The 26,060-nt window shown below is 43.1% G+C and overlaps 1 protein-coding gene across 2 annotated transcripts in view; it reads right to left on the reverse strand.

Annotated features, from left to right (window-relative positions):
• Positions 1 to 9,919, reverse strand: part of SLC7A8 (solute carrier family 7 member 8) — a 59,382-nt gene extending 49,463 nt beyond the window's left edge. The window contains exon 1 of one of the 2 annotated variants that reach the window (XM_001161755.6): positions 8,822 to 9,919. In XM_001161755.6, the coding sequence (XP_001161755.1) occupies positions 8,822 to 8,972 (151 nt within the window). In that variant the 5' untranslated portion in view covers positions 8,973 to 9,919. The remainder of the gene's footprint in view (positions 1 to 8,821) is intronic. The other variant, XM_054666386.2, reaches the window with a different exon arrangement.
• Between the last annotated feature and the right edge of the window lie 16,141 nt (positions 9,920 to 26,060).

Genomic DNA, 26,060 nt, shown 5'->3' on the forward strand with positions numbered 1-26,060 from the left:
TTGCCATTTCCAGATCTCCAGGGAGAAGGGATCTGGGGGCCTGCTCTGTAGACGTGTTCTGGAAGGGGAAAGAAGGCATGGTCCTCCATGCTCTGTATGCTCAGCAGGGAGTTAAACATTGGAAAGAAACAGTTTCTAGCCCCCTGGGTTCCTGAATGGCTCTTGTTTTCTGTAGTTTGGGATATACTCCTGGGATCATTTGCATGTGCCTGCTTTTCTAGATCCATCTCCCTCTCCTACAATAACAACAAAACAACAACAGACATTCCTGAGGCATTTCTTTGAAGGCAGCTGTGCTGCTGGATTACCCATCAAAACGACAGAAAACCTCAATAGCCTGGCAACTTGAGAAGCCCCAGCCAAGATGCCTCACACCTCTACCCCACTTCAATAAGCTGATTTAACTCAGAAAAGTGCATATATGGTGCTGGCCGCTCTTGAGAAGGTTATTTGGTTTGGGTACAGTGGTGTTTTGTGTTTGTTTGTTTGTTTGTTGTTGTTTTGAGACAGAGTCCTGGAGGAAGCAGTAGTGCAGCTGGGCTCACTGCAACCTCCATCTCCTGGGTTCAAGCGATTCTCGTGCCTCAGCCTTCGAAGGAGCTGGGACTACAGGAACCTGCCACCACATCTGGCTAATTTTTGTATTTTCAGTAGAGATGGGGTTTCACCATGTTGGCCAGGCTGGTCCCGAGCTCCTGACCTCAAGTGATCCACCCACCTTGGCGTCCCAAAGTGCTGGGATTACAGGCGTGAGCCACCACACCCGGCCGGTACAGGGTGTTTTTAACTGTGACTGTTTAAAATGGCTGTCTGGTGTGTCTCTTGGACATAGTTTCTTACCTGCCGGGTTCCTACTTTCTTTCCTCCACTCTAAGCATCTCCTGCTAGTCAGTCATTCTGTGTAACTCTGCTCTTTGAGGGAATGTATTATCGCCCTGACAGTAGCAGATTCAACCAAATTACTCCTTGAGCTCTCTGGTTCCTGGAGTCAGGAAGTGTCCAACAGGATCCCTGGTCCCGGCCACCTTGCACTCCAGACTGAGGAGCATTTTAGTTAAGCCCAGTTGCTTCAGATTTTAGTGACCTTGGTGGGAATCTAGGCTCCACCATCACCTAGCAATGTATGCTCAGTAAATGGCAGCTACTTATTATTATTACATTGCTGGGCATATAGCCTTTCCCTACTCACCAAGATGTGTTTGTTTTGAAATACCTCCTAGATGGCTTCTGTCCCAGAATTTTATTTGAGAACAATGAGGGTTTTAATCACATTTTCATCCTGAATGAACCAAATCGTAATCCCTCTATGTTTTGTGTGAGTGTATTTGTATTTTTCAATTGAAGTACAAACTCAAGAAGCAGTTTTCACACTCCCTCCCTCTGGTCAACATCCAGTAGACATTTTTGGGATTAGAAGCTAATACATCATATTAGAGACTAAAATGCAAAATCTTCTAAAGTGGTATAGACCACATGGGTGTGAGATCTTTTATACTTGAAATTTTTCCAAGTCAGTCCAGAGCCATTTCAGTACAGTTATACCCATAGCCACACCTCTCTGTTGACAGAAACCCTTAAAATTTTTTCCCCCAATTTTTTCAGCATCAGACATCCGTGGTCTTTCTGGACTCCAGTCTCAGGGTTGTCTTCCTCCATGGCCAACTGCCCCACCATGCAATATATATCAGCCTCCTCCTGTCTTGGTTACCAATTAGAAATGAGAAATGGCTAAGTGTTCTGGCTATGGAGTCATCTCAGTTATCAGTGGTGTGACCCTAGGAAAATTAGCTACCAGCTCTGTGACTCAATTTCCCCATTTTTAACGTACAGGTAATTATAATAAGTACTGTCTTAAGATTGTTGTGAAGATTGAATAAAATAATATATGTAAAGAGCTTATAGCTCAGGAATTGGCATTTAGGCTGGGCGCGGTGGCTCACACCTATAATCCCAGCACTTTGGGAGGCCGAGGCGGGCAGATCACTTGAGGTCAGGAGTTCGAGACTAGCCTGGCCAACATGGTGAAACCCTGTCTTCACTAAAAATACAAAAATTAGCTGAGCGTGGTAGCTCGCGCCTGTAATCCCTGCTACTCAGGAGGCTGAGGCAGAAGAATCACTTGAATCTGGGAGGGAGAGGTTGCAGTGAGCCGAGATTGCACCACTCCCCTCCAGCCTGGGCGACAGAGCAAGACTCTGTCTCAAAAAAAAAAAAAAAAAAAAAGAATTGGGATTTAGTAAGAGCTCAATAAATACTATTTTAAAAAATCATGTTAGTTGGGAGATAGTGGTCTAGTAGCTAGATCAGCATCCAGTATTGTTCTGTAGCAAATATACCAAGATCCCCCAAAAACATAAATTGTGCTGAAAACAAAATGGTCTGACATTATATACTTTTTAATTTTATTATTACAGCTCTCTGGCCAGCTTTTTCACCTTTGTTAAGTTTAGCTGAAAGCTGCCTCCTTACATATTTTAAATTCCACTTAAAGATTTCTCCATATGTAGTGAAACGTAACCTAACTGGATGTGTAAATAGACTGTAACCTACTTTTGTACCATTCACTGAGTTTCAGCCAATCAAAGGCAGCCAACTGTCCAACCCTTGTTCAAATAAGGAAAATGTAGAGCTGTAACTAATCAAGCTGTTTCTGTACCTTACTTCTATTTCCTGTATGTCACTTGCCTTTTTCTGCCCATAAATCTTCTTCGACCATGAGGCTGCCCCAGAAACTCTGAATCAGTTCTGGTTCAAGAGGCTGCCTGATTCACAAATTGTTCTTTGCTCAATTAAACACTGTTACATTTAATTTGTTTAAGGTTTTCCTTTTAATGCCTTCAAGACATAGATTCTGGTTACATACCTAGATACGTGACTGGTATAAAGTACCTAAATGGCCAGGAATTCTGTGGGTACCTCTAACATGGCTGGGAAGAACACTGGTCCATAAAGGAAAGGTGTGCATGTGCAGGAATGAATGCGAGCATGGTCTGTGCTGGCCAGATGCCCCTCAGGCTCACCCAAGTCTTCCTGCAATTGCACCGGGAACATTACTTTCTTCCACTCCCAGCTGACAGCCCAGCTCCCCCGCTATACTGGGAATCTTCCTCACTGGGAACACAAAATTAATTGCTATACAATAAGTATTCATTCATCTATAAAAATGAATAAGGACCTCTGTCCAGATTCTAAAAGAAAATACTCCTTTAGGAGATAAAAATAGAAATAGTAAAGAATAATGCTTACAAGCTTGATTCAGGATTCAGACAAGCTCTGGGTTTGAATCCTAGCTCCAATATTTTTTAGTTGTGTGACCTTCAGCAAAGTTGCTTACCCCTTTGAGCCTTTATTTCCTATCTGGAGGAAGAGGTAATAAAGTGTCTACCAAATGAGTTACTGTGAATGACAAATAAGTTCAGGTATGTTAGGTAATTGGATGAGTACCTGGCATATACTAAGTGTTTAATAAACACAGCTATTAACAGTAGCTCTGGTATCATTAATAAATGAACTTTGCTGTCCTCTGCACCCTCTTTCGACTTTGGGGGGAACTCCACGTTCATGGGGAAATCTAAATTAATATGCTGCCAACAGGTTTCCTTAGCCAAGTACATGGAGAACAAAAGCCTGGTTAGGTTAGGACAAGGGTGATGTTAAAAGATTAAAATGGGCCAACCTAATTGTCCAGGTTGATAAAACTACTCTTAGCTTAAAGATTTTCAAGCCAGGTTCCCAGCAGCCCTGCAGATAAATGTTTCCTATTCATATTTTTGTCCTAGAGTCGGTTAAATTCAACAATCATTTGAGTAAGTATTCCTTAGCAGGCATTCTGTTAAACACTAAAGATTCAGAAATATATAAGACACTTGCTTTTTTTTTTTAAGAGGCAAGGTTTTGTTGGGCACGGTGGCCCACACGTGTAACCCCAACACTTCGGGAGGCTGAGGCAGGAGGATTGCTTGAGCCCAGGAGTTCAAGATAGCCTGGGCAACATAGGGAGACCCTGTCTCTAAAAAAAATTAAAAATAATTTTAAAAATTATTAAGCTACTTGGGAGGCTGAGGTGGGAGAATAGCTTTCGAGGCTGCAGTGAGCTATGATTGCACCACTGTACTCCAGCCTGGTTAACAGAGTGAGATCTTGTCTCCAAAAAAAAAAAAAATGAAGATGAGGTCTTGCCCTGTTGCCTAGGCTGGCCTGAAACTCCTGGGCTAAAATGATCAAGGAGATGGGACTACAGGTATCCACCACCACACCTGGCTCAATTTTTCTCATAGTTCAATTTTTTTTTAAGGACACAATCTTTGATCTAGGAAATAACAGTTTAGTCATTATGCTTTTACCTAAGAAAACTCCCAGAATCAGCTTCCCTACTTCATCTTCGCCTCAAAGCCTTCAAGATGCTTCTTAATCTAGTTCTTAGAACCTCTCTCTCCTGGCTTCCCACCATTCACATACCTTTGCCCTACTTCAGCTCTTACACAACTAAACCATGTCATTAATTTTGAATGTTCTCTGTTTAGTACATATGCATCTCATCTTCCCAATCAGGATATAAGGAACTCTCTGGCATAAGTCTTCTATTAATTCATTGTATATTTCCATAACACCTACCATTCTGTTATCCCTGCTTTCAATCATCCATGATGATTGTGAATGAAATTTTACAAAACATGTAGTTTAAATTATCCCTCTTAGTCAGTAAGGTATGAGAGAGATAGATTTAGGGCAAATGTAACTTTGCCACAGTCCCTGAAAAAAAAAAAAAAGATCTGGGGGCCGGGCACGGTGGCTCATGCCTGTAATCCCAGCACTGATAGGCCGAGGTGGGAGGATTTCTTGAGCCCAGGAGTTGGAGACCAGCCTGGGCGATAGAGTGAGACCCTGTTTCTACAAGAAAAAATTTAAAATAGCTCGGTGTCGTGGTGCATGCCTGTGGTCGCAGCTACTGAGGAAGCTGAGGTGGAAGGATCGCTTGAGCCCAGGAGTTTGAGGCTGCAGCAATGCAGTGAGCACGCCACAGCACTCCAGCCTAGGCAACACAGTGAGACCCTGTCTCAGAAAAAGAAAGAAAGAAAGATTTGGGACAAATTCTACTTTTCCATAACATGTCTCCTGATTCACTTAGAAAACTTCCTTTCTCTTTTTTTTTTTTTTTAATTTATTTATTTTTATTGATCATTCTTGGGTGTTTCTCACAGATGGGGATTTGGCAGGGTCATAGGACAATAGTGGAGGGAGGGTCAGCAGATAAACAAGTGAACAAAGGTCTCTGGTTTTCCTATGCAGAGGACCCTGCGGCCTTCCATAGTGTTTGTGTCCCTGGGTACTTGAGATTAGGGAGTGGTGATGACCCTTAACGAGCATGCTGCCTTCAAGCATCTGTTTAACAAAGCACATCTTGCACCGCCCTTAATCCATTTAACCCTGAGTGGACACAGCACATGTTTCAGAGAGCACAGGGTTGGGGGTAAGGTCACCGATCAACAGGATCACAAGGCAGAAGAATTTTTCCTAGTACAGAACAAAATGAAAAGTCTCCCGTGTCTACCTCCCTCTACACAGACATGGCAACCATCCGATCTCTCAATCCCTTCCCCGCCTTTCCCCCGCTTCTATTCCACAAAACCGCCATTGTCATCATGGCCCATTCCCAATGAGCTGCCGGGTACACCTCCCAGACGGGGCGGTGGCCGGGCAGAGGGGCTCCTCACTTCCCAGTAGGGGCGGCCGGGCAGAGGCGCCCCTCATCTCCCGGACCGGGCGGCTGGCTGGGCGGGGGGCTGACCCCCCCACCTCCCTCCCGGACGGGGCGGCTGGCCGGGCAGGGGGGCTGACCCCCCCACCTCCCTCCCGGACGGGGCGGCTGGCCGGGCAGAGGGGCTCCTCACTTCCCAGTAGGGGCGGCCGGGCAGAGGCGCCCCTCACCTCCCGGACGGGGCGGCTCCTTTCTCTTTTTGACTTTTTTTTTTTTTTTGAGATGGAGTCTCGCTCTGTCACCCAGACTGGAGTGCAGTGGCGCAACCTTGGCTCACTGCAACCTCTGCCTTCTGGGTTCAAGCAATTCTCCTGCCTCAGCCTCACGAGTAGCTGGGACTACAGGCGTGCGCCACGACGCCCGGCTAATTGTTTGTATTTTTAGTAGAGATGAGGTTTCACCGTGTTAGCCAGTATGGTCTTGATCTCCTGACCTCGTGATCCGCCCGCCTTGGCCTCCCAAAGTGCTGGGATTACAGGCATGAGCCACCGCACCCGGCCCTCTTTTTGTCTTTTAGTTCTCTTTTTTTTCTGCAGTGTTGATATTGGACACCAGATCCTTGAAATCTACACAGAAAATGCCATTTCTATTTTTGCATTTGGTCTTGAAAACACTTGAATCACGATCATCCACTGAGAAACTTCTCCAGAAGAGGAAAGGGCAGTTCCTCAGCACATCTGTGACTCAACAGCAACTCAGGAGGGGAAGCAGAATGGATTTTGTCCCCTGTTATCATCTTAAAGGGGAAATTTGTTTCTAGCTTAAGTAGGGGTAGAATAGTGCCTATTAACTCTACAAGGATTCTCATGTTTTGCAAAAATATCCCAATTTCTCTGAAATCACATATTTGGAATCTCTTTTCATCACAGAACACCAGAGTTGCCATTCTTGTTACCGTAATGCCACCATGGGGAGCTTTGAGATTATTCTCCCATTGAAGTACCATTCATAAGGTTGTGGACAAATCAGTAGTAACATATACCCACAGAAATTGTACTTATTATACCTGAACACTCCCATTTCTTCATAGTCTTAGAAAAAGATGTTAAAGGAAGAGACAAAAACATCAGTATATAGGAAAATACCCTCTACCCTCGAATACCTGAACCTGGAGATCGAGACCATCCTGGCTAACACGGTGAAACCCCGTCTCTACTAAAAATACAAAAAAAATTAGCAGGGCGTGGTGGTGGGCGCCTGTAGTCCCAGCTACTCGGGAGGCTGAGGCAGGAGAATGGCGTGAACCCGGGAGGCAGAGCTTGCAGTGAGCCGAGATCGCGCCACTGCACTCCAGCCTGGGCGACAGAGCGAGACTCCGTCTGAAAAAAAAAAAAAAGAATACCTGAACCTATATTGGGAAGGGCGAGCCAGGCTGAGGCAGGAAGAAGGATGTTTAATTGTGCTTGTGTGCCTGTGGGCGTGCGCATCTGTGTATAAGTCAGAACCTTCCTAAAGGGGGAAAATGCTTAATTCCGTCAGTCAAATTGGTGAACGGGCTATTTATAGACCTTAAACTGGCATGTGCTATACAAACTGAATACTTGGCTGTTCTCATTTCTTTTGAACAATTGAGATAAAGTAAAGGAGAGGCAAAAAAAAATGTCATGAGAAAAAGTAAAGAGAGATTCAGATCATGACTACAATTTTTCTTATAACATTATCTTTCTCATAACTGTAGATGGCCTGGAAAACTTCCCAGAGTCAGGGAATCACATAAAATAGGATTCCAGGGTGTAGGAGGAGTTGGTGGGGGTGGGGGGGATGGGATTTCATTTTAGAGACTGAAGAGAGCTTGGTCACTGAAGTTCTGGGTGTAGAGGTGAAGAGGATTATCTGAATACTGCACTGATTTTATTTGATTTCAAGAGTGCTCTCCAGTGTCACTATTGCTCAGATGCCAAAATATCTCTGAGCTATTGCATAGAACATGGCGTCAGCCAGAGAAACTGGTTCAGGGGCACCAGGACACAACGAGCTCTCATAAAGGAACTCTGGAGAGATGACAAAGAAGCATATCTATGCCTGACCGTCCTGCACTCCTTTTTCTGGGAAGAAAGTAAAGCCCTCTACCAAAGATAGCAGAACAATCTCTCACTCTGAAGTGAGGGCAGGAATAGTGAGCTATTGCCTGCCATCCATCTCCAAGGCTTCTCTGGAAAGAGGATGGGCTGTCTAGAGACGAAGCTGTATTTGGGACTCCTGCCCTGCAAAGTACATTCAGGGGGTTTGAGTGGCCTGCACTGGCACTCTTGGGGCCACCCAGGTTCCCCACCTTCAGCACCTCCCAGCTAGGACACATATTTTACCCATCAGTTCCTCCTCAACTCCATATTCTACACATTCTAGTTACTCCTGATTCCCTCTGAGAGCTTCACCGGGTCCTCCGTGGCTGTTAAGAAACAGGTGGACTCCACCAGGCAACTGGAGAAACTGCAAACTCTCCACTTACCGAGAGGCACAATCTGTCCCCTCTTTTCTTCCATAACTTCCCCATCTGTGAAATGGGAATAACAGCCCTGTCACAGCTACTTCACACAGTAAAAGTGCTGCATAAGGTGGAAAACGCTAAAATAAAAAGGCAGGGCATTGCTCTTGCTATTTTTAATACCTATCCCATAGTTTCATTTAACATAAAACTGCAAAATAGCTACGAAATATACCTTAAAAGCCCATCCCCAGCCTGGGAATAATAGCTGCATAAAAACTTGTTCAGGTCCCTCAGTCCCTCCTTAAACCTATTGAACTAGAACCTCCAAGTGTCGAGACCAGGATCTGTATTTTTAAGGAGTTCCCAGGCAATGCTAATCATCAGCCGGGTTTCTGACCACGATTTGCTCCATTCTATGAACACTGGGCAGAATCTTTGCCTGGTTTGGAGGAAGAGATGTATGATGTATTTCCTATGCCTCTCAGACTTGACCAGTGGAGGTGGGTTACAGCTCAGGTGACTGACAATCCTTTTCTAAGGAATAGGAAGAACAATAATGCTTTCGAAGGGTTAAGATCTCACAGGAGGACCACCACAGGGGAGAGGAGGGGTCGGCGGGAAGGAATGGAACTCACCTACGATGATACCACAGGCACTGACCAATCCGATCTCTTTCTTCAGGGCTACTCCGCCCCCTCCGGAACCAGCCTCGGGGCTGGCGTCCGACTCGCCCCCACCTGGGTGTTTCTTTTCGGTGTTGTTTCGGTGCCTGGCTCCTTCTTCCATCCTTCTCGGTAGGATTGCAACCTCAAAAGCTGCCTCCCTTTCTAAATGCGTATTCGTGTAAATATATTGGGAGAGAGCTTTGAATTAGAACGTCCTTTTCCGAAATAGGAACCACTCCTACTCTCTAAAAAAGGCAAGCAGATAAAAGAGAACACGAAAAATATTCCTACTCCGCATTCACACTTTCTGGTCACTCGTGTTTACAAACAAGAAAAGTGTTGCTAAAAAAAAAAAAAAAAAAAAAAGGCCAGGGGAGACATACATTTAAATATAAAAATAGAACTGTGCCAGCGACTCCGGCTGGAATTCTGCTGAAAGGGATGTGTCTTCAGAAACCAGGATGGTTCTGCTCTGGGCACCAGGCAGTGGCTTATTCAGAAAGTGAGCCTGGATTTCCCTTCACCTCTCCCCCTAATAAAACAGGAGACTGCCTTTACCTCCCCTTAGTTTTTTCTTTTATGATGAAGACAAAAGTAGTTTTCATTAACGGTAGGAAAAAAGAGCAATCCTCAGGTACTTTCTTCTCTTCTAGAAAAACAAACTGTGAACCTGACGGTGTTGCTCTAGATCTGGTTTCCACCTGCTATGGGTTTCTTTTCCCTTCCCCGTCTTCTGCTTCCGCCTTTCCCAGGTGTCCTCTTCTTTCTCGCTGGTCTTCGTGCCCTTGTTTTCCTCTTTTCGATCCCCGTTCTACTGCACAGCCGGCCCCATCCCTCTGGTTTCGGGAGAGTGGCTTCTCCACACACTAACGTGCTTCTCTTTAGCGAGGGGTTTTATTCGCCCGCCGAGGCTCCGCCCCTGCCTCCTCTGCTCCCCTCCATCCTCAGTCCCGTCTCCTCCCTCCTCTGCAATTTAAGTATTAGCACAAAGCCCCCAAACAGCACTGAGAAAATGGACTAAGTTATTTCTTTTTGCAATCGTCTCTCGCTTTCTCCATCTTTCTCCTTGCAACCAAGTGGAAGTAAACTCCTTCCACGTCAACCGTTCCGGGAGAGCTCATTAGCTAGTATAATGTTACAGGTCATACAGCATCTGTGAGCTTTATAAATCAGGGAACAGTTGTGCAGATACTTTTAATGCCATCAGAAATAAACTAGCCAGTGTATTAAAAAATATTTGGGACTGGATCTTGTATTTGAGAATACAGGAGAGAACGTTGAAGGGACATCATCTTGGAGTTTCCTAAAAACAGGGGGAATCGACGGGCGGGGGAGGGAAATGGAAGGAATTAACAATGGGAAAAAGGTTCTTTTAGCGTAATTGTGAGCTACGAAGAGTACAGAGGAAACAAAATCGCCAGGCGCGGTGGCTCACGCCTGTAATCCCAGCGCTTTGGGAGGCTGACGGGGAGGATCACGTGAGCCCAGGAGTCTGAGACCAGCCTGTGCAACAGAGCGAGACCCCGTCTACTAAAAATTTTAAAATTAGCCGGGTGCAGTGGTGCAGGCCTGTAGTCTTAGCTACTCAGGAGGCTGAGACTGGAGGATTGCTTGAGCTCAGGAGGTCAAGGCTGCAGTGAGCTATGATGACGCCACTGCACTCCAGCCTGGGAGGTAGAGCAAGACCCTATCTCAAAAACAAAACAAAACAAAACAAAAAGCCAGAAAAACCACATGCACATACAAAAAGATAAAAAACAAAATCACCAGGTAGCCTTGTTGTTCACAGCTCTTATTTAGGACTGGCTGAAACATGAAAAAAAATGACTCAAACCCTGGTCCTGCAACTTCTAATATTTTTGCATTTATAAACTATTTGAAAAGCACACATGGGGAATTATCAGTATACTGCTGATCATGAAACATACTTGTTGATGTTAGAATAACTAGCTTATTACCATGTTGAAATGATGCCTCCACTTTCTTGAAGAATTTCACTCAGAAACTGCTGCCTTAAGGTAAGAGCAACAATGTCTATTTATAATTGTAAAGTATTTCGAAAAAACAGCATGAAGCAATATAGTGGACAACACTATAAGTCTAAAATAAAGTTATTTTTAGCCTTATTAAATATATTATGCAAAATTATTTAATTTTAAAGTGGGCCTAAAACATAAAGTTCCCCCAAACTGACCCCTAACTACAGAAATTTGGCCTCACTTTCTGGAAAATGTTCCAAAAGATTTTGGGTTTTAAGGAAAATAAATACTTAATTCCTTAAAATGAGGTTTGTTGAGCTATCATAGCAAAAGCTTTTTCAAATGGGGTAAAGTCCAATCAGCAGTCATCTGCCCCCTTGATCACTCAGCAAGTATTAAGAGGTTTCAAAGGTTGGGAGGAACTTCCTTTCCTCCTTTTGCTAGTTCAAGACACAGCAAATTGAAAGACTCAGCAAAAAAAAAAAAAAAAAAAACAACAAACAAAAAAAAGACCAGACAAGGCAGGGAATATATAGCACAAAACTCCATGGGAGGGAATGAGTCATGGGAAATGAAAAAATGTCGAATTTGCCTCTAGCCTATCCTGACAACCTTAGAAAGCACTGAGGGAAAATTTGATAGATTCATTTGTATACATTCAGATTTGAAGACTTCTGCTCCAATTTCAACGTCACCATATAAAACAAATAATGTTTCTGCTTCTTAAACGTGAGTTCTTTCAGTAATATTTGGTAGTTCTAATTTATATGATGCAGACTTAATGTGGGATAAAACATGAATGTGATGAATTTGAGGTCTCTTGCTAAAACCAGTGCAAACTGATAACGATATGGTAAGCTTTAGCCCTCTCAAATTATGAACTAAGAAGCTAAGGGGGTTATGGGATCAAATACGTTCTTGGAATACGGTGGTACTAGGTACTACACACGTTGGAAAGGAAGAGTTGCTGAAGGTTAGTATTTCTATTTCTTTAGCACTTGGAATTTATAAGTGGCTTATTACCATTGATTACTGGTGCGATGTAATATCTAGGAAAGGGGCTGGGCACGGTGGCTCATGCCTGTAATTCCAGCACTTTGGGAGGCCGAAGCAGGTGGAGTGCTTGAGCTCAGGAGTTCAAGACCAGACTGGGCAATGTGGTGAAACCCCATCTCTACAAAAAATACAAAAATTAGCCGGGTGTGGTGGCTCCCGCCTGTAATCCCAGCTACTCAGGAGGCTGAGGTGGGAGGATCGTGTGAGCCATGGAGGTTGAGGCTGCAATGAGCCAAGATCGCACCACTGCACTCCAGCCTGGGTGGCAAAGTGAGACCCTGTCTTTAAAAAAACCAAACCAAACCAAACAAACAAACAAAGCTAGGAAAGGAATCTCCCCACTTTCAAAGGGAGCATTATTTATATTAAGTGCCTCTCTTTAGGTTGGAATCTTTTTGTGACATAAACTCTTAAGTGTGTCAAAATTCAACGTGACTAACATTGAACACAAGAGAGAAAGAAAAGCCTTGGTGTAATATGTTGACAAAAATCTGTAAAAAATTACAAACTAATGTTTATTAAATTTTGAGCATTTTTTTTTTTTTTTTGAGAAGGAGTCTCGCTCTGTTGCTCTGGCCAGACTGCAGTGGTGCAATCTCGGCTCTTGGCTCACTGCAACCTCTGGCTCCTAGGTTCAAGTGATTCTCCTGCCTCAGCCTCCTAAGTAGCTGGGATTACAGGCACCTGCCACCATGCCTGGCTAATTTTTGTGTTTTTAGTAGAGATGGGGTTTCGCCCTGTTGGTTAGGCTCGTCTTGAACTCCTAACCTCGTGATCCACCCACCTCGGCCTCCCAAAGTGCTGGGATTACTCTATTCTGCATTTGCCTTTATATTTTTATTCTATTCTCTACGTTTAAATAGTGCTTTATAGCCCACAAATGGTTTTCTGAACAATATCTCAATTTTTTTCCTCCTCATGTAGTATCTTGGGCAGACGAGGCAGTTATTTTAAAGATTTTAAAAATTAGAAACCTGAGGCTTAAAGAAATATTTTACCTGAGGTAAAAAACAAGACAGTCTATTTGAGGGCAAATGGGAGATTGATAGTTTACACTGAGCACTTTTTCAGGATGCTATAGCTACTGGTTGAAGCCTCAACTTCTTTCACCTGAGGGAAACTCTGTGTTTTTGCTTTGGTGTCTTAACTGTGCCTTTTAGAGACTCACCTTGATCCTAACACTTATCTGCTCAGTGAGACCCACAGGACTTCACCTGGGCCCCCCCAACATTTGTCACCCCCTTCGCACAGTCCTCAGTGTGGCCATATCCCAAATACGTAGTACAATTCTGTTTCCAATATCGGAGCCACTGTTTCAGCTGTTTTGCATGCTTCAGATCAGAAGAAATTGATCCCTTTAACTAGGGAAAATTATGGATGAAAGGCCGTTTTCTTACAAATATGGATTTAGAAAGAGAAAGGCTGTGTGTAGCTGACACCTACTGGACAGAAAAGGTTATGGCTTGGGACATGCTGCTTGTGATAGTTAAAACACAAACACACACAACCCCCACACAGTCATGTTCTAATATTCCCCTACTCCCCCTTTTTTTAGAGACAAGGTCTCACTCTGTCACCCAGGCTGGAGTGTAGTGGCGCAATCACAGCTCACAGCAGCCTCAAACTCCTGGGCTCAAGTGATCCTCCCGCCTCAGCCTCCTGAGTAGCTGGGACTACAGATGTGCGCCACCACACCCGGGTGGGTTAATATTCCCTTTCAGAGACAAGTTAGACGTGTCTGCTAATGCAAAGGAATAGAGCACAAAGCTCATGCACTCCATTCCTGATTTTTTTTTCTAGATCCAATAGACAGCACTTTATTCTTGCTTTTTGTAACAGAGCTGGGAAGTCTGAGGTTACCAACAAAGGACCCAAATCTCTCCCCGGAGTCAACTCACAGTCCATGCGCTCACTCCATCCTTCTTCTCGTAACTATGTGCCCCATATCTATGTGCTTTAGTTTAAAGCAGAAGGAAACCTTGCTTTAAATTAAAGCCAACTTTCTTCCCAGAGTCCCAGGGATCACTGCCTATGGTCGATTAGATGGGGCCTTCCTGAGCCAGTAGTTTTAGATGCCTTTACTTCATTAGAAAATGAAAAGCAGATGAAAATTAATGAGAAAAGAAGAAAAAAATAAAAAAAGAAAAGGCCAAAATAGGTCAGAAAGAAAGGAAGATGAAATGAGGAGACTCGGTCAGTGATTAAGCCCTTTTTAGTGTATGCTCTGTTTGCCTTTTGGGCATATTCATAAGTTCAAAGGAAGTTGTGTCTTCTAGGGTTTATGCAGTCCTGAGAATTTGGATGCAGCAGACCCTGCTTTGTTATGATGGTTAATTAATTCAGCTCTTCTGGAGATAATGATGAATCCTTGCTCTGACACCAGAGACAAAAATTCCAACAGATTACTCCTCTGTCTGCTGCACTTGGTGGGATTCCATGGAGCCAGCCCAGCACTAGTGGGAAAGAAATAAAGAGGCACTGCCTGTGGCAGGCCAGATCTCCGCATTTTCTTGATTCTTTTGCTGGGTCCAATCTGTCATGGGGCCTTAACAGTCTTCTTTCTAAGGATTTAAGTGACTCCAGTTTTGAATACTTAAATATGGAAACTTCCCCTTCCTAATTGGTTTTCACTATGTTTGACAAAGATGAGGGTTTTTTTTTTTTTTTTAGAGATAGGGTCTCTCACTCTGTCACCCAGGTTGGAGTGCAGTGGTGTGATCACAGCTCACTGCAACCTTGAACTTCTGGGTTCAAGTGATCCTCCTGCCTCAGCCTCTCAAGTAGTTGGGACTACAGGTGCACACCACTATGCCTGGCAAATTTTTAAAAAATTTTTAGTAAAGATGAGGTCTTACTGCATTGCCCAGGCTGATCTCAAAGTCCTAGCCTGAAGCGTTCCTCCAGCCTCAGCTTCCCAAAGTGCTGGGAGCCACTGTGTGAACCACTGTGCCGGGCCTCAGGTTTTTAAAGATGTAGATGACAAGTTCCCTGAGGGCAAAGACCTGCTTTGCTCACTGCTGTAACCCCAGTACCTAAAATGGTGCCTGGCACTCAATAAATATGATTGATTGAATGAATTAATGTATAAATAAATGCTGATGTACATTAATGCATAATAAATAAAATAATTACCAAATGACTCCTTGATATACCAACTAATTGTAGCAAGATGTAGCTGTTGGTGCCTGTACAGGGGCTGGACCACAGAAAGAGAAGAAAAAGACAATCAAGGTTTTGACTTTGAAGATTATTTTATACAGAGCACAGATCTCAAGCAGGCCCTTAACACTGCCAGCAATCCTACCACAATCTTGTAGTTAACTGACCTTTCCAATTACCTGCTCCTCTCTTCAAACCAATACCACACCCCAAATCTTCGCTTCTAGTTGACATCTTTGACTATTGTTTCATGGAGAAAATGGGAATAGGCAGAAGAGAACTTCCCCATGCTCCATTTACTAAATCTGTCAATCTACCTGCAGCTCTCCCCACATCCTCCGCCTTCCCTCCCATTGAAATGAATGTGCTGTCTGTGTTCCTATGTATCTCCCCTATTTGTGCACTAGCTTCCCTATCCTATCTCCCAAAGTCTCAAGACTTTGCTCTTGAAATTATTCTCTTCTCTCCTACATCATCAGTTTTTCACTGTCTCCTGGATTATTCCTGTCAGCATACAGATGTGCTGTAATAACTCCCATTGAAAAACAAACAGGCCGGACTGGGTGGCTCACGTCTATAATCCCATCACTTTGGGAGGCCAAGGCGGGAGGATCACTTGAGTCCAGGAATTTGAGACCAGCCTGGGCAATATAGCAAAACCTTGTTTCTACTAAAAATTAAAAAAAAAAAAATTAGCCGGGTGTGGTGGTGCATGCCTGTAGCACCAGCAACTCAGGAGACTGACGTAGGAGGATTGCTTGAGCCACAGGGTTGGGGCTGCAGTGAGCCATGTTCATGCCACTGCACTCCAGCCTGTACAACAGAGTGAGTTCTTATCTGAAAATATGTGAAAAAATGAACAGAACTTCCCTTGATGCTCCATTCCTTTCAGCTACCACCCAACTTCTCTGCTCCCATCTCTACTTCCTCATCTCCATTGGTACTTGGAATTACCACATCAAAGCTTTTGTCCCCATCACCTTGTGGAATCCATTGTTGTCAAGGTCACCAACATCTACTCTATCAGTTGGACCACCGGTGGTCTAATCTAGCAATCATTTCTCAGTCCTTATCTTATTGATCTTACGGCAGCATGTGGCCAGCTAATGGCTCTGGAGCACCCACTCTCCTGGCTTCCCCCAACCTCATTTGTCTCTTTTTAGGCTCCTGGCTGGATCCTTTCCTTCTCCAATCTCTTCTCTTCTCTATCCTCCCTCTCTAGCTGTGTGATGTCATCCAGTCCCATGGCTTTCAGTAGCAACTCTATACTGATATTTTCCAAATTTATAGATCCAGTCCTAATCTCTTGCATAAACTCTAGAATGAGCTATCTAACCACCTAATTGATGTCTCCGTTTTGGGTGTTTAATAGGCACCTCTAGCCTAATATGCCCAAAAGAGAGTGCGTGCTTTCCGCTCCAAACCTGATTCTTGCCCAGTATTCCCCACTTTAGTAAATGGCGCTAGTTGGTCAGGCCAAAATATCTTGGAGTCAACCTTGACTTATCTTTTTCTCATATATCCTACATTTGGTTTGTCAGCCAATCCCTGTTAGCTGTAGCTTCAAATCAAATCTCGCAGATATCGAGAGACTGATCACTTCTTACCATCTCCACTGCTACCACCCTGGTTCATCACCGCTTCACCATCAGCTCTCACCTACGCTGTTTCAATAGCCTTCTAATTGGTCTCCCAATTTCCACATGTTTCTCCTACAAATGTTCTCCTACACTTTATTCTCTACACGGCAGCCAGAATGATCCTTCGTAATCACAGATCAGGTCATGTCCCTCCCCTGTTCAAAACCCTCCAACGCTGCCTGTCACAGCTAACTAGAATCAAACCTGGAGGTCCTGGTGGCCACTTGGACTTCATACCCTTCTCTTCCTTTCACGTGGTCCTCCAGTCTCATAGGCCTCCTTCCCAGTCCTTGAACACTAAGCTCTGCCTCAGGGCCTGGTGGTAGCTGAAGCCTCCATCAGGGTCAGTCTTCCTGCAGACCGTCTTGGGGGTGTCCTCCCTTTCTCACATCATGCACATCCCTCTGCAAATATCACCTGCTCAAGGGGGACTTCTCTGACCACCCAATAGAAAGTCCATCGCAGGCTGCGCGCAGTGGCTCACTCCTGTAATCCCAGCGCTTTGGGAGGCCAAGGTGGGTGGATCGCCTGAGGTCAGGAGTTCAAGACCAGCCTGGCCAACAAGGCAAAACTCCATCCCTACTAAAAATACAAAAATTAACCAGGGCTGGTGGCGGTGCACACCTGTAGTCCCAGCTACTTGGGAGGCTGAGACAGGAGACTCACTTGAACCCGGGAGGCGGAGGTTGTAGTGAGCCGAGATCGCACTGCACCCTGGGCGACAAAGTGAGACCCTGTCTCAAAAAAAAAAAAAAAAAGCAAGAAAGTCCACCTCCATCCCATCACCTGTACCTTGCCTTTTATAATATCTGCCACTACTTAACATAATTTGTTTGTTTGTTTGTTCCTTGTTTGTCTTTCCTATTAAAATGTAAGCTCTGAACTATTGATGTTGTTAGTTGGTTTTTCTAGGGGGTAATGATATTACAGTTATTGTTAAAAAGTTTTATCTTTTAGATATATATGCCAATATATTTATGGATGAAATAATCTGATATCTTGGATTTGTTTCAAATAACATAGGAGGAAGAATAGAGGGAAGGATAGGTTACCAGTGAAAAGGCTGAGTTTATATTGTGTAAGTGGGATGATGGGTAATAGTCCATTAGACTGTCTTCTTTTGTATATGTTTAAATTTTTCTGTAATAAAAAACAAACAAATAAAACCTTGGCTTGTTCCTTCACCATTATTTACCTAAGGCCTAGAGCAGTTCTTGGCATATAGAAGGCACTCGACAAATACATACTTATTCGATATTCATTGTATATTGAATCTTTGGGAGAGTAAAGGTATATTTTCAAGATACATTTTATTCAGTTACTGTAAATTATTGAAAATCTAAATTCTTGTTTCCAAAGGAGGATTTTACAGAGTCTGCCCTTTCAGGCCATGCATTCAAGAATATTCTAATTAAAAAGTTAGGAAACAACAGGTGCTGGAGAGGATGTGGAGAAATAGGAACACTTTTACACTGTTGGTGGGACTGTAAACTAGTTCAACCATTGTGGAAGACAGTGTGGCGATTCCTCAAGGATCTAGAACTAGAAATACCATTTGACCCAGCCATCCTATTACTGGGTATATACCCAAAGGATTATAAATCATGCTGCTATAAAGACACATGCACATGTATGTTTATTGCGGCACTATTCACAATAGCAAAGACTTGGAACCAACCCAAATGTTCATCAATGATAGACTGGATTAAGAAAATGTAGCACATATACACCAAGGAATACTATGCAGCCATAAAAAAGGATGAGTTCATGTCCTTTGTAGGGACATGGATGAAGCTGGAAATCATCATTCTCAGCAAACTATCACAAGGACAAAAAACCAAACACCGCATGTTCTCACTCATAGGTGGGAATTGAACAATGAGAACACTTGGACACAGGAAGGGGAACATCACACACCGGGGACTGTTGTGGGGTGGGGGGAGGGGGAAGGGATAGCATTAGGAGATATACCTAATGTGAATGATGAGTTAATGGGTGCAGCACACCAACATGGCACATGTATACATATGTAACAAACCTGCACTTTGTGCACATGTACCCTAGAACTTAAAGTATAATAATAATAAAAAAATATTCTAATTATGGGAATGCCAGAAACTATAGTCACTAATTTGGTGATAACTATGCCTTTATGCCTTTAATTATCTTCATAAGACCAATTTTTTAAAAATATAGCTTTATGGCCAGGTGCGGTGGCTCATGCCTGTAATCCCAGCACTTTGGGAGGCCGAGGTGGGCGGATCACCTGAGGTCGGGAGTTTGAGACCAGCCTGACCAGCATGGAGAAACCCTGTCTCTACTAAAAATACAAAAATTAGCCGGGCATGGTGGCACATGCCTGTAATCCCAGCTACTAGGGAGGCTGAGGCAGGAGAATCGCTTGAACCTGGGAGGTGGAGGTTGCTGTGAGATGAGATCACGCCATTGCACTCCAGCCTGGGCAACAAGAGAAAAATTCTGTCTCAAAAAAAAAAAAAAAAAAAAAAAAAAATATATATATATATATATATATATAGCTTTATTTGTCTTACCTCTTTTTCACCAAATCATAATAATCAACTGTACTCTCCTGTACCAGAAATGTGTGGCAAAATTGGGGAGAAAACCCAAAAGTTTAGTAAGGGGAAAATTTATAGACCCAGTCACTTGAAACTTTGGCCGGACTATAGTTTGGAGATCACTGATACAGAATATAAAATCCATGGTAATAGAAAGTGGCCTTTTTGATTTCTAGTACTATACAATTTATCAGACTGACAGAGAAAGCTATTCTAATAGAAAGTGAATTACAAACACCCAGATGTATTCAGTTAACTTCATTAACATATTCAGTCAATAGTGATCTACTGTTTACGGTGCCAGACACTGGGGATATTACAGTGAACAAAGACCATCTGCCTTCAAGGACCTCATAGACCTTAAATACAAACGCTTTTGATCTTCTCTTTCCTCTTGAAGTCCAGGTATAGCTTAGTTACCTAGAGTCCCCAACAAAGGAGGAGTGCACATTTGAGGTAAGCTCTGGCATGAAAGCCACAGACAATAACAAACATAGATGACGCTGGGGTGGAAAAAAACCTCCCCCAAATTATACTTTTTATACTTAGAGGGGTAAGAGAAAGTGTTGCTTCCATAAAACAAAACAGGAACACTCATAAAACAATAGAAAGCCCTTAGAAATTAAAATATGATGAAAGAAGTTAATATTCTGTAGAAGGGTTAGAAAATAAAGTTGAGGAAACTCTAAAAGATAGGTTAAAAAGATGAAAGACAAAATATAAAATTAGAGGACTAATTCAGGATTTTCCACCATCTGATTAATGGGAGTAAAACAACAGAAAACAGAGAGGAGAAAACAAAGAAATAATGCAAATAATGCAAAAACAATTCTGGAAGTGAAAAACACGAGTGTCCACGTTGAAACAGCATACTGAGCACCTAGAACAATAAAAGAAAAGAAAAAGAAAGTCCCACATCAAGGCACATCATGAGGAATGTTCATACTACTGAGAACCAAAGAGATCCTGAAAACCTCCAGCGAAGAAAAATGGGTTATACATACAGAATGTTACCAGAGGCCGGGTGTGTTGGCTTATACCTGTAAACTCAGCACTTTGGGAGGCCAAGGTGGGCGGATCACCTGAGGTTGGGAGTTCGGACCAGCCTGACCAACAAGGAGAAACCCCGTCTCCCCTAAAAATACAAAATTAGCTGGTGTGGTGGTGCATGCCTATAGCCCCAGCTACTCAGGAGGCTGAGGCAGGAGAATCGCTTGAACCCAGGAGGTGGAGGTTGCGGTGAGCCGAGATTGCGCCATTGCACTCCAGCTTGGGAAACAAGAGCGGAACTCCAACTCAAAAAAAAAAAAAAAAAAAGAATGTTACCAGAATGGCACTGCCTTTCTCAGCAGCAATGCTATTATAGAAGTTTAAATGGAGCAATGTCTTCAAAATTGAGAAGGAATATGATTTTCAACTCAGAAAATTATACATAGCCAAAGTATCAATCAAAAGTGAGTATAAAATAAAATCTCTATCAAAATACAAGATCTCACATTTACCTCTCTTGTGTTCTTTTTCAGAAAGCTGTTGGAGAATGTGCACCACCAAAATAAGGGAATAAGTAAAGGAGGAAGAAGACCCTGGGTTCAGGAATAAGGTACCACAACTAGAGACAGTCAAAGAGAATTCCTAGGATAAGAGGGTGAATTAGGACCAGATAGCCACCCCTCCAGAGGGAGGGCAGAATGGAGGACTCAAGAGAATGTCTCCCAGAAAATAAAAATGCAGCTGAGGATTACTTGATGTTTGGCAGCCTGGAACATAGTATCCAGGGGGCGGATTTATGTTTTTATCTAATGAGTCTAAGAAGAACTAGCGATAGTGACACAGAAAAGCAAGCAAATGAAAACATGAGGCAAGTATTAACTTCAAGGAATTGTTTGATTTGGCTCAGCAATAAAGAATATGTAGATAGTCATAATAACGCATACCAGTAGAAGATTTAACAACAAAAAAAGGAAGAATGGAAAGAGAAGAAGAGTGGGGGTAGTTATTAGAAGTTTTATAGTACAATATGACTTTTAAAACCATATACTATCTTTCTTTTTTTCTGAGATGGAGTGTCGCTCTTGTTGCCCAAGCTGGAGTGCAGTGGCGCGATCTCGGTTCACTGCAACCTCCGCCTCCTGGGTTCAAGCGATTCTCCTGCCTCAGCCTCCCAAGTAGATGGGATTACAGGAGCCTGCCACTACACCTGGCTAATTTTTGTATTTTTAGTAGAGACAGGGTTTCACCATGTTGGCCAGGCTGGTCTGGAACTCCTGACTTCAGGTGATCCACCTGCCTCGGCCTCCCAAAGGGCTGGGTTTACAGGCATGAGCCACCATGCCTGGCCTCATATACTATCATTTAAAAATTAAAAACAAAAGAGGAAAATAGGTAGCAGACAAGCACTACATAAACATGGCAGCAATGGTATTATCAGTCACGTTAGAATTTAAGGCAAAAAGCATTTATATATATAAAGGAGGCCAATATAAAATAATTAAAAGAACACTCAAGAAGATATGACAATCTTGAACTTCTAAGTACCTAAAAATAAGGCTTGAAATATATGAAGAAAAAATTGATAGAATTGAAAAACAAATTTGAAAAATTTGCAATCATTGGGAGAAATTTTAATGTACCTCTATTAGAAGCTGATAAATCAGCCAGGCGCAGTGACACACGCCTATAATCCCAGCACTTTGGGAGGCTGAGGCGGGCAGATCATCTGAGCTCAGGAGTTTGAGACCACCCTGGGCAACATGGTGAAACTGCATCTCTACTAAAATAAAAATTATCTGGGCGTGGTAGCGCCCACCTGTAGTCCCAGCTATGTGGGAGGCTGAGGCATGAGAATCGCATGAGCCTGGGAGATGGAGGTTGCAGTGAGCCGAGATCGTGCCACTGCACTCCAGCTTGGGCTACAGAGTGAGACTCTGTCTCAAAAAAAAAAAAAAAAAAAAAAAAAAAAACAACGCTGCTGTATCAAACAGGCCAGAAAAATTAGTAAACAGATAAAATATTTGAACAAATTAACAAGCTTGATCTAACAGATTTCTAAAGAACTGTGCATTAAAAAATAGAGACTATACATTATTTCCAAGTATGCATGGTATATTTAAAAACATTTCGATTTACTGGGTCACAGAGGAACTCTAGAAATTTCAAAGATGTGAAATCATACAGCATCACACAGATTCTTGGGTCACAATGAAATTAAATTAGCAATCAACAATTAAAATAGAAAATAAGGTAAAGACTTTTGGGAAATTTGAAAATGAATGAAATAACTCGGTTAAACAATAATAATGGAAATTATGAAATAACTAGAAGTTAACTGACAATGAAAGTACTGCATATAGGAGCCAGGTGTTGTGGTGCACGTCTACAGTCCCAGATATTTGGGAGGCTGAGGTGGAAGGATTGCTTGATCTCAGGAGTTCAAGTCCAGCTTGGGCAACATAGTGACACTCTGTCTCTAAAGAAAAAAAAAAAAACCCACGAGATGCAGCTAAAGTATTCTGAGGTAAATGTAAAGTCTCACAGATTTAGAAAACATGGAAGATTTATAATAAATGAATTAAGCTATCAGAGGAACCAAATGGAATTATAAGCGCTTGACTCGTAGCCCATCTTCACCATATCTCTTGTCTACCTCTAAGGCTTCGATGTCCTTTGTTCCCATGATTCACCCTCACTGCTCTAGAACCAATTGTTTTGTAACGCTCTTCCTTCATTATAGTCTCATTTCTATTCAGTAATTCAATTTAGTGCTAATTCTCCCCTACTTCATGCACTCATTTCGTGTGCTCAGTATCTTCTTCCAACACTCCCTGGACCTCCACACCTCAAATGAAACCTGTGCTCTCCCGACAGCACATCCACCCTCCTAATACTCCTCAGTAGAGATGGGTCCTTGCCATGTTCTGATGGCACCTGGACGGTGGAAGGGACTAGCATGTATTGAGCAATCACTATGTGCCAGACACTTCATATAACAAGGAATTTCATCATGTTTAATTTCGTTTAACCTTCCAAACAACCTTTCAAGGTAAACGTTGTTTTGCATTTTACAAAGGAGGAAACGGGTTCAAGATTAGGTGACTTGCCAAGGACACACACAATGGCAGAGCTGTAATTGGACTCTAAATCTTGATTGACCTCACTGCATTTGCTCTTTTCACTGTGCCATGGGAGAAAAAAGGTACAACATTCTTTTCTATCTCGGTTGCTTTCAATCATGACATTGTTATTTCTCAATTCTTCTCTGGATGCTTAGTACCACTTGGTCACATCCTCAATTGCTGCTGTCTACTGACCTCTGAAAACTTCCTTATGAACGGGAGCACCTGGCTTAGCATTTACTCTGCAAATCAGAGCCTAGGCACTTAGCCACCATGGAAAAGTGCCTTTTACCAGGTGCCGAAAAATTTCTTTCTGATTGTAACTACCAATCCTCTGAGTGCCCACTGTCTCTCTGTCATTATTCTTTCTGCTCTTTCTCCAGCCTGCCCCGCTCCGCCATTATCATGCCAAAATGCATGGCCCAACCTCCAGCTGGCTTCCAAGCCCACTCTGCGTCACCACTGCTCTCTGTGCCACAGCCACACCAACCTCCTTTCAGTCCTCAGATGACCTACCAAAGGGCTCAAAAAAAAAAAAAAAAAAAAAAAAAAAGAAACAGGGGCCTGCTCTGTCACACGGGCTGGAGGGCAGTGGAGTGATCATAGCTCACTACAGCCTTGAATTCCTGGGCTCAAGCAATCCTCCCGCCTCAGCCTCCTGAGTAGCTAGGACTACAGGGCTGCACCACCATGCCCAGCTAATTTTTAAAATATTTTTATAGAGATGGGGTCTTGCTATGTTGCCCAGGCTGATCTTGAACTCCTGGTCTCAAGCAATCCTCCTGCCTAGGCCTCCTAAAGTGCTGGGATTACAGGCATGAGCCACTGTTCTAGGGCCCAAAGGGCTTTTTTTGTGTCCATGCTCTTCCTTCTGCCTAGAGGCTTCTCTTCCCCCTTAGCCTAGTTCACTGCTATTCATCCTCCTGATCTAGCACAATTGTTACTTCCTCAAAGAAGCCCCCACCCACCCCATTCCTGGCCCTAGAGTGTGTTCTTTGTTTCAGAGTCCTCACTTGTGATAACTAGAGTGATTTTATGATTAATGTCTACCTCCCCATCTAGACTGCAAACTCCATGAGTGCAGGGACAATGGCGCTTTTTTTGCTCACTAATGTCTCCAGGGCCCAGTACAGTGCCTAGGACTAAGTAGGTACCCAATTTAAAATTGCTGAATGAATGTATATAGGACATGTATGTGGTAGCACTTGGTGGACAGTTGGATATATGGTATCCCTAGCCCAGGAGAAAGATTTGGGCTAAAAAATCATATTTAAGTGTTATTAGTACGTAAGTGGTCACTGATGTTATCATCCAGAAAGGGTGAGAAAAATATAACGAGAGGCCAGGCACTGTGGCTCCCGCCTGTAAGCCCGGCACTTCGGGAGGCTGAGGCAGGTGGATTTCATGAGGCCATGAGTTTGAGACCAGCCTGGCCAACATGGTGAAACGCTGTCTCTACTAAAAATACAAAAATTAGCCATGTGTGTTGGTACATGCCTGTAGTCCCAGCTACTTGGGAGGTTGAGGCATGAGAATTGCTTGAACCCGGGAGGCGGAGGTTGCAGTGAGCTGAGATCATGCCACTGCACTCCAGCCTGGCAACAGAGCGAGACTCCATCTCAAAAATAATTTTCACTAATTTGCCTATATTAAAAGTAAATATTAAATAAGCAAATTAAAAATTATTTTAAAAAACAAATATAATTAAAAAATAATAAAAAATATTGTATAATAAAGAATTTCAAACATTCCCCAAAGGAGAGAGAATAATACAATGAACTCTCATGTATCAGAATCCTCACCCAGATTCTACAATTATCAAGATTTTGCTATGTTGTTTTATCTACCTATTTCCCCCTTCTATGTCTTGTCTTCTTTTTTTTTTTTGAGCAACATGGCTGTTTATTTCACCTGGGTGCAGGCGGGCTGAGTCCAAAAAGAGAGTCAGCGAAGGGAGATAGGGGTGGGGCCATTTTATAGGATTTGGGAAGGTAATGGAAAATTACAGTCAAAGGGGGTTGTTCTCTGGTGGGCAGGGGTGGATCTCACAAAGTACCTTCTTAAGGGTGGGGGAGATTACAAAGTACATTGATCAGTTAGGGTGGGGCAGGAACAAATCACAATGGTGGAATGTCATCAGTTAAGGCTGTTTTTACTTCTTTTGTGGATCTTCAGTTACTTCAGGCCATCTGGATGTGTACGTGCAAGTCACAGGGGATGCGATGGCCTGGGCTGGGCTCAGAGGCCTGACATTCCTGCCTTCTTATATATCTTGTCTTCTTTACTGAAATGTTTAAAAAATAACTACAGACATCATGCTATTTCATCCCCACATATCTCAATAAGCACCTCTGAAAAAAATTATGGAATTGTCTTACATAACTCAAGGCCATTATCACACCTAATGAAATTAACAATAATTCCTTGGTATCAACTAATATCCAGTTTATAATCAAATTTCTTCAAATATCAAAAAAGGTCCACATACTGGATCCAAGCGTGGTGGCTCATGCCTGAAATCTGAGCACTTTGGGAGGCGGAGGAGGGTGGATCACCTGAGGTCAGGAGACCTGCCTAGCCAACATAGTGAAACCCCCGTCTCTACTAAAAATAAAAAAAATCAGCTGGGCGTGGTGGCGGGTACCTCTAATCCCAGCCACTAGGGAAGCTGAAGCAGGAGAATC

Source organism: Pan troglodytes, chromosome 15 (genome assembly GCF_028858775.2).
Source record: "Pan troglodytes isolate AG18354 chromosome 15, NHGRI_mPanTro3-v2.0_pri, whole genome shotgun sequence".
Classification (NCBI taxonomy): Eukaryota; Metazoa; Chordata; class Mammalia; order Primates; family Hominidae; genus Pan; species Pan troglodytes.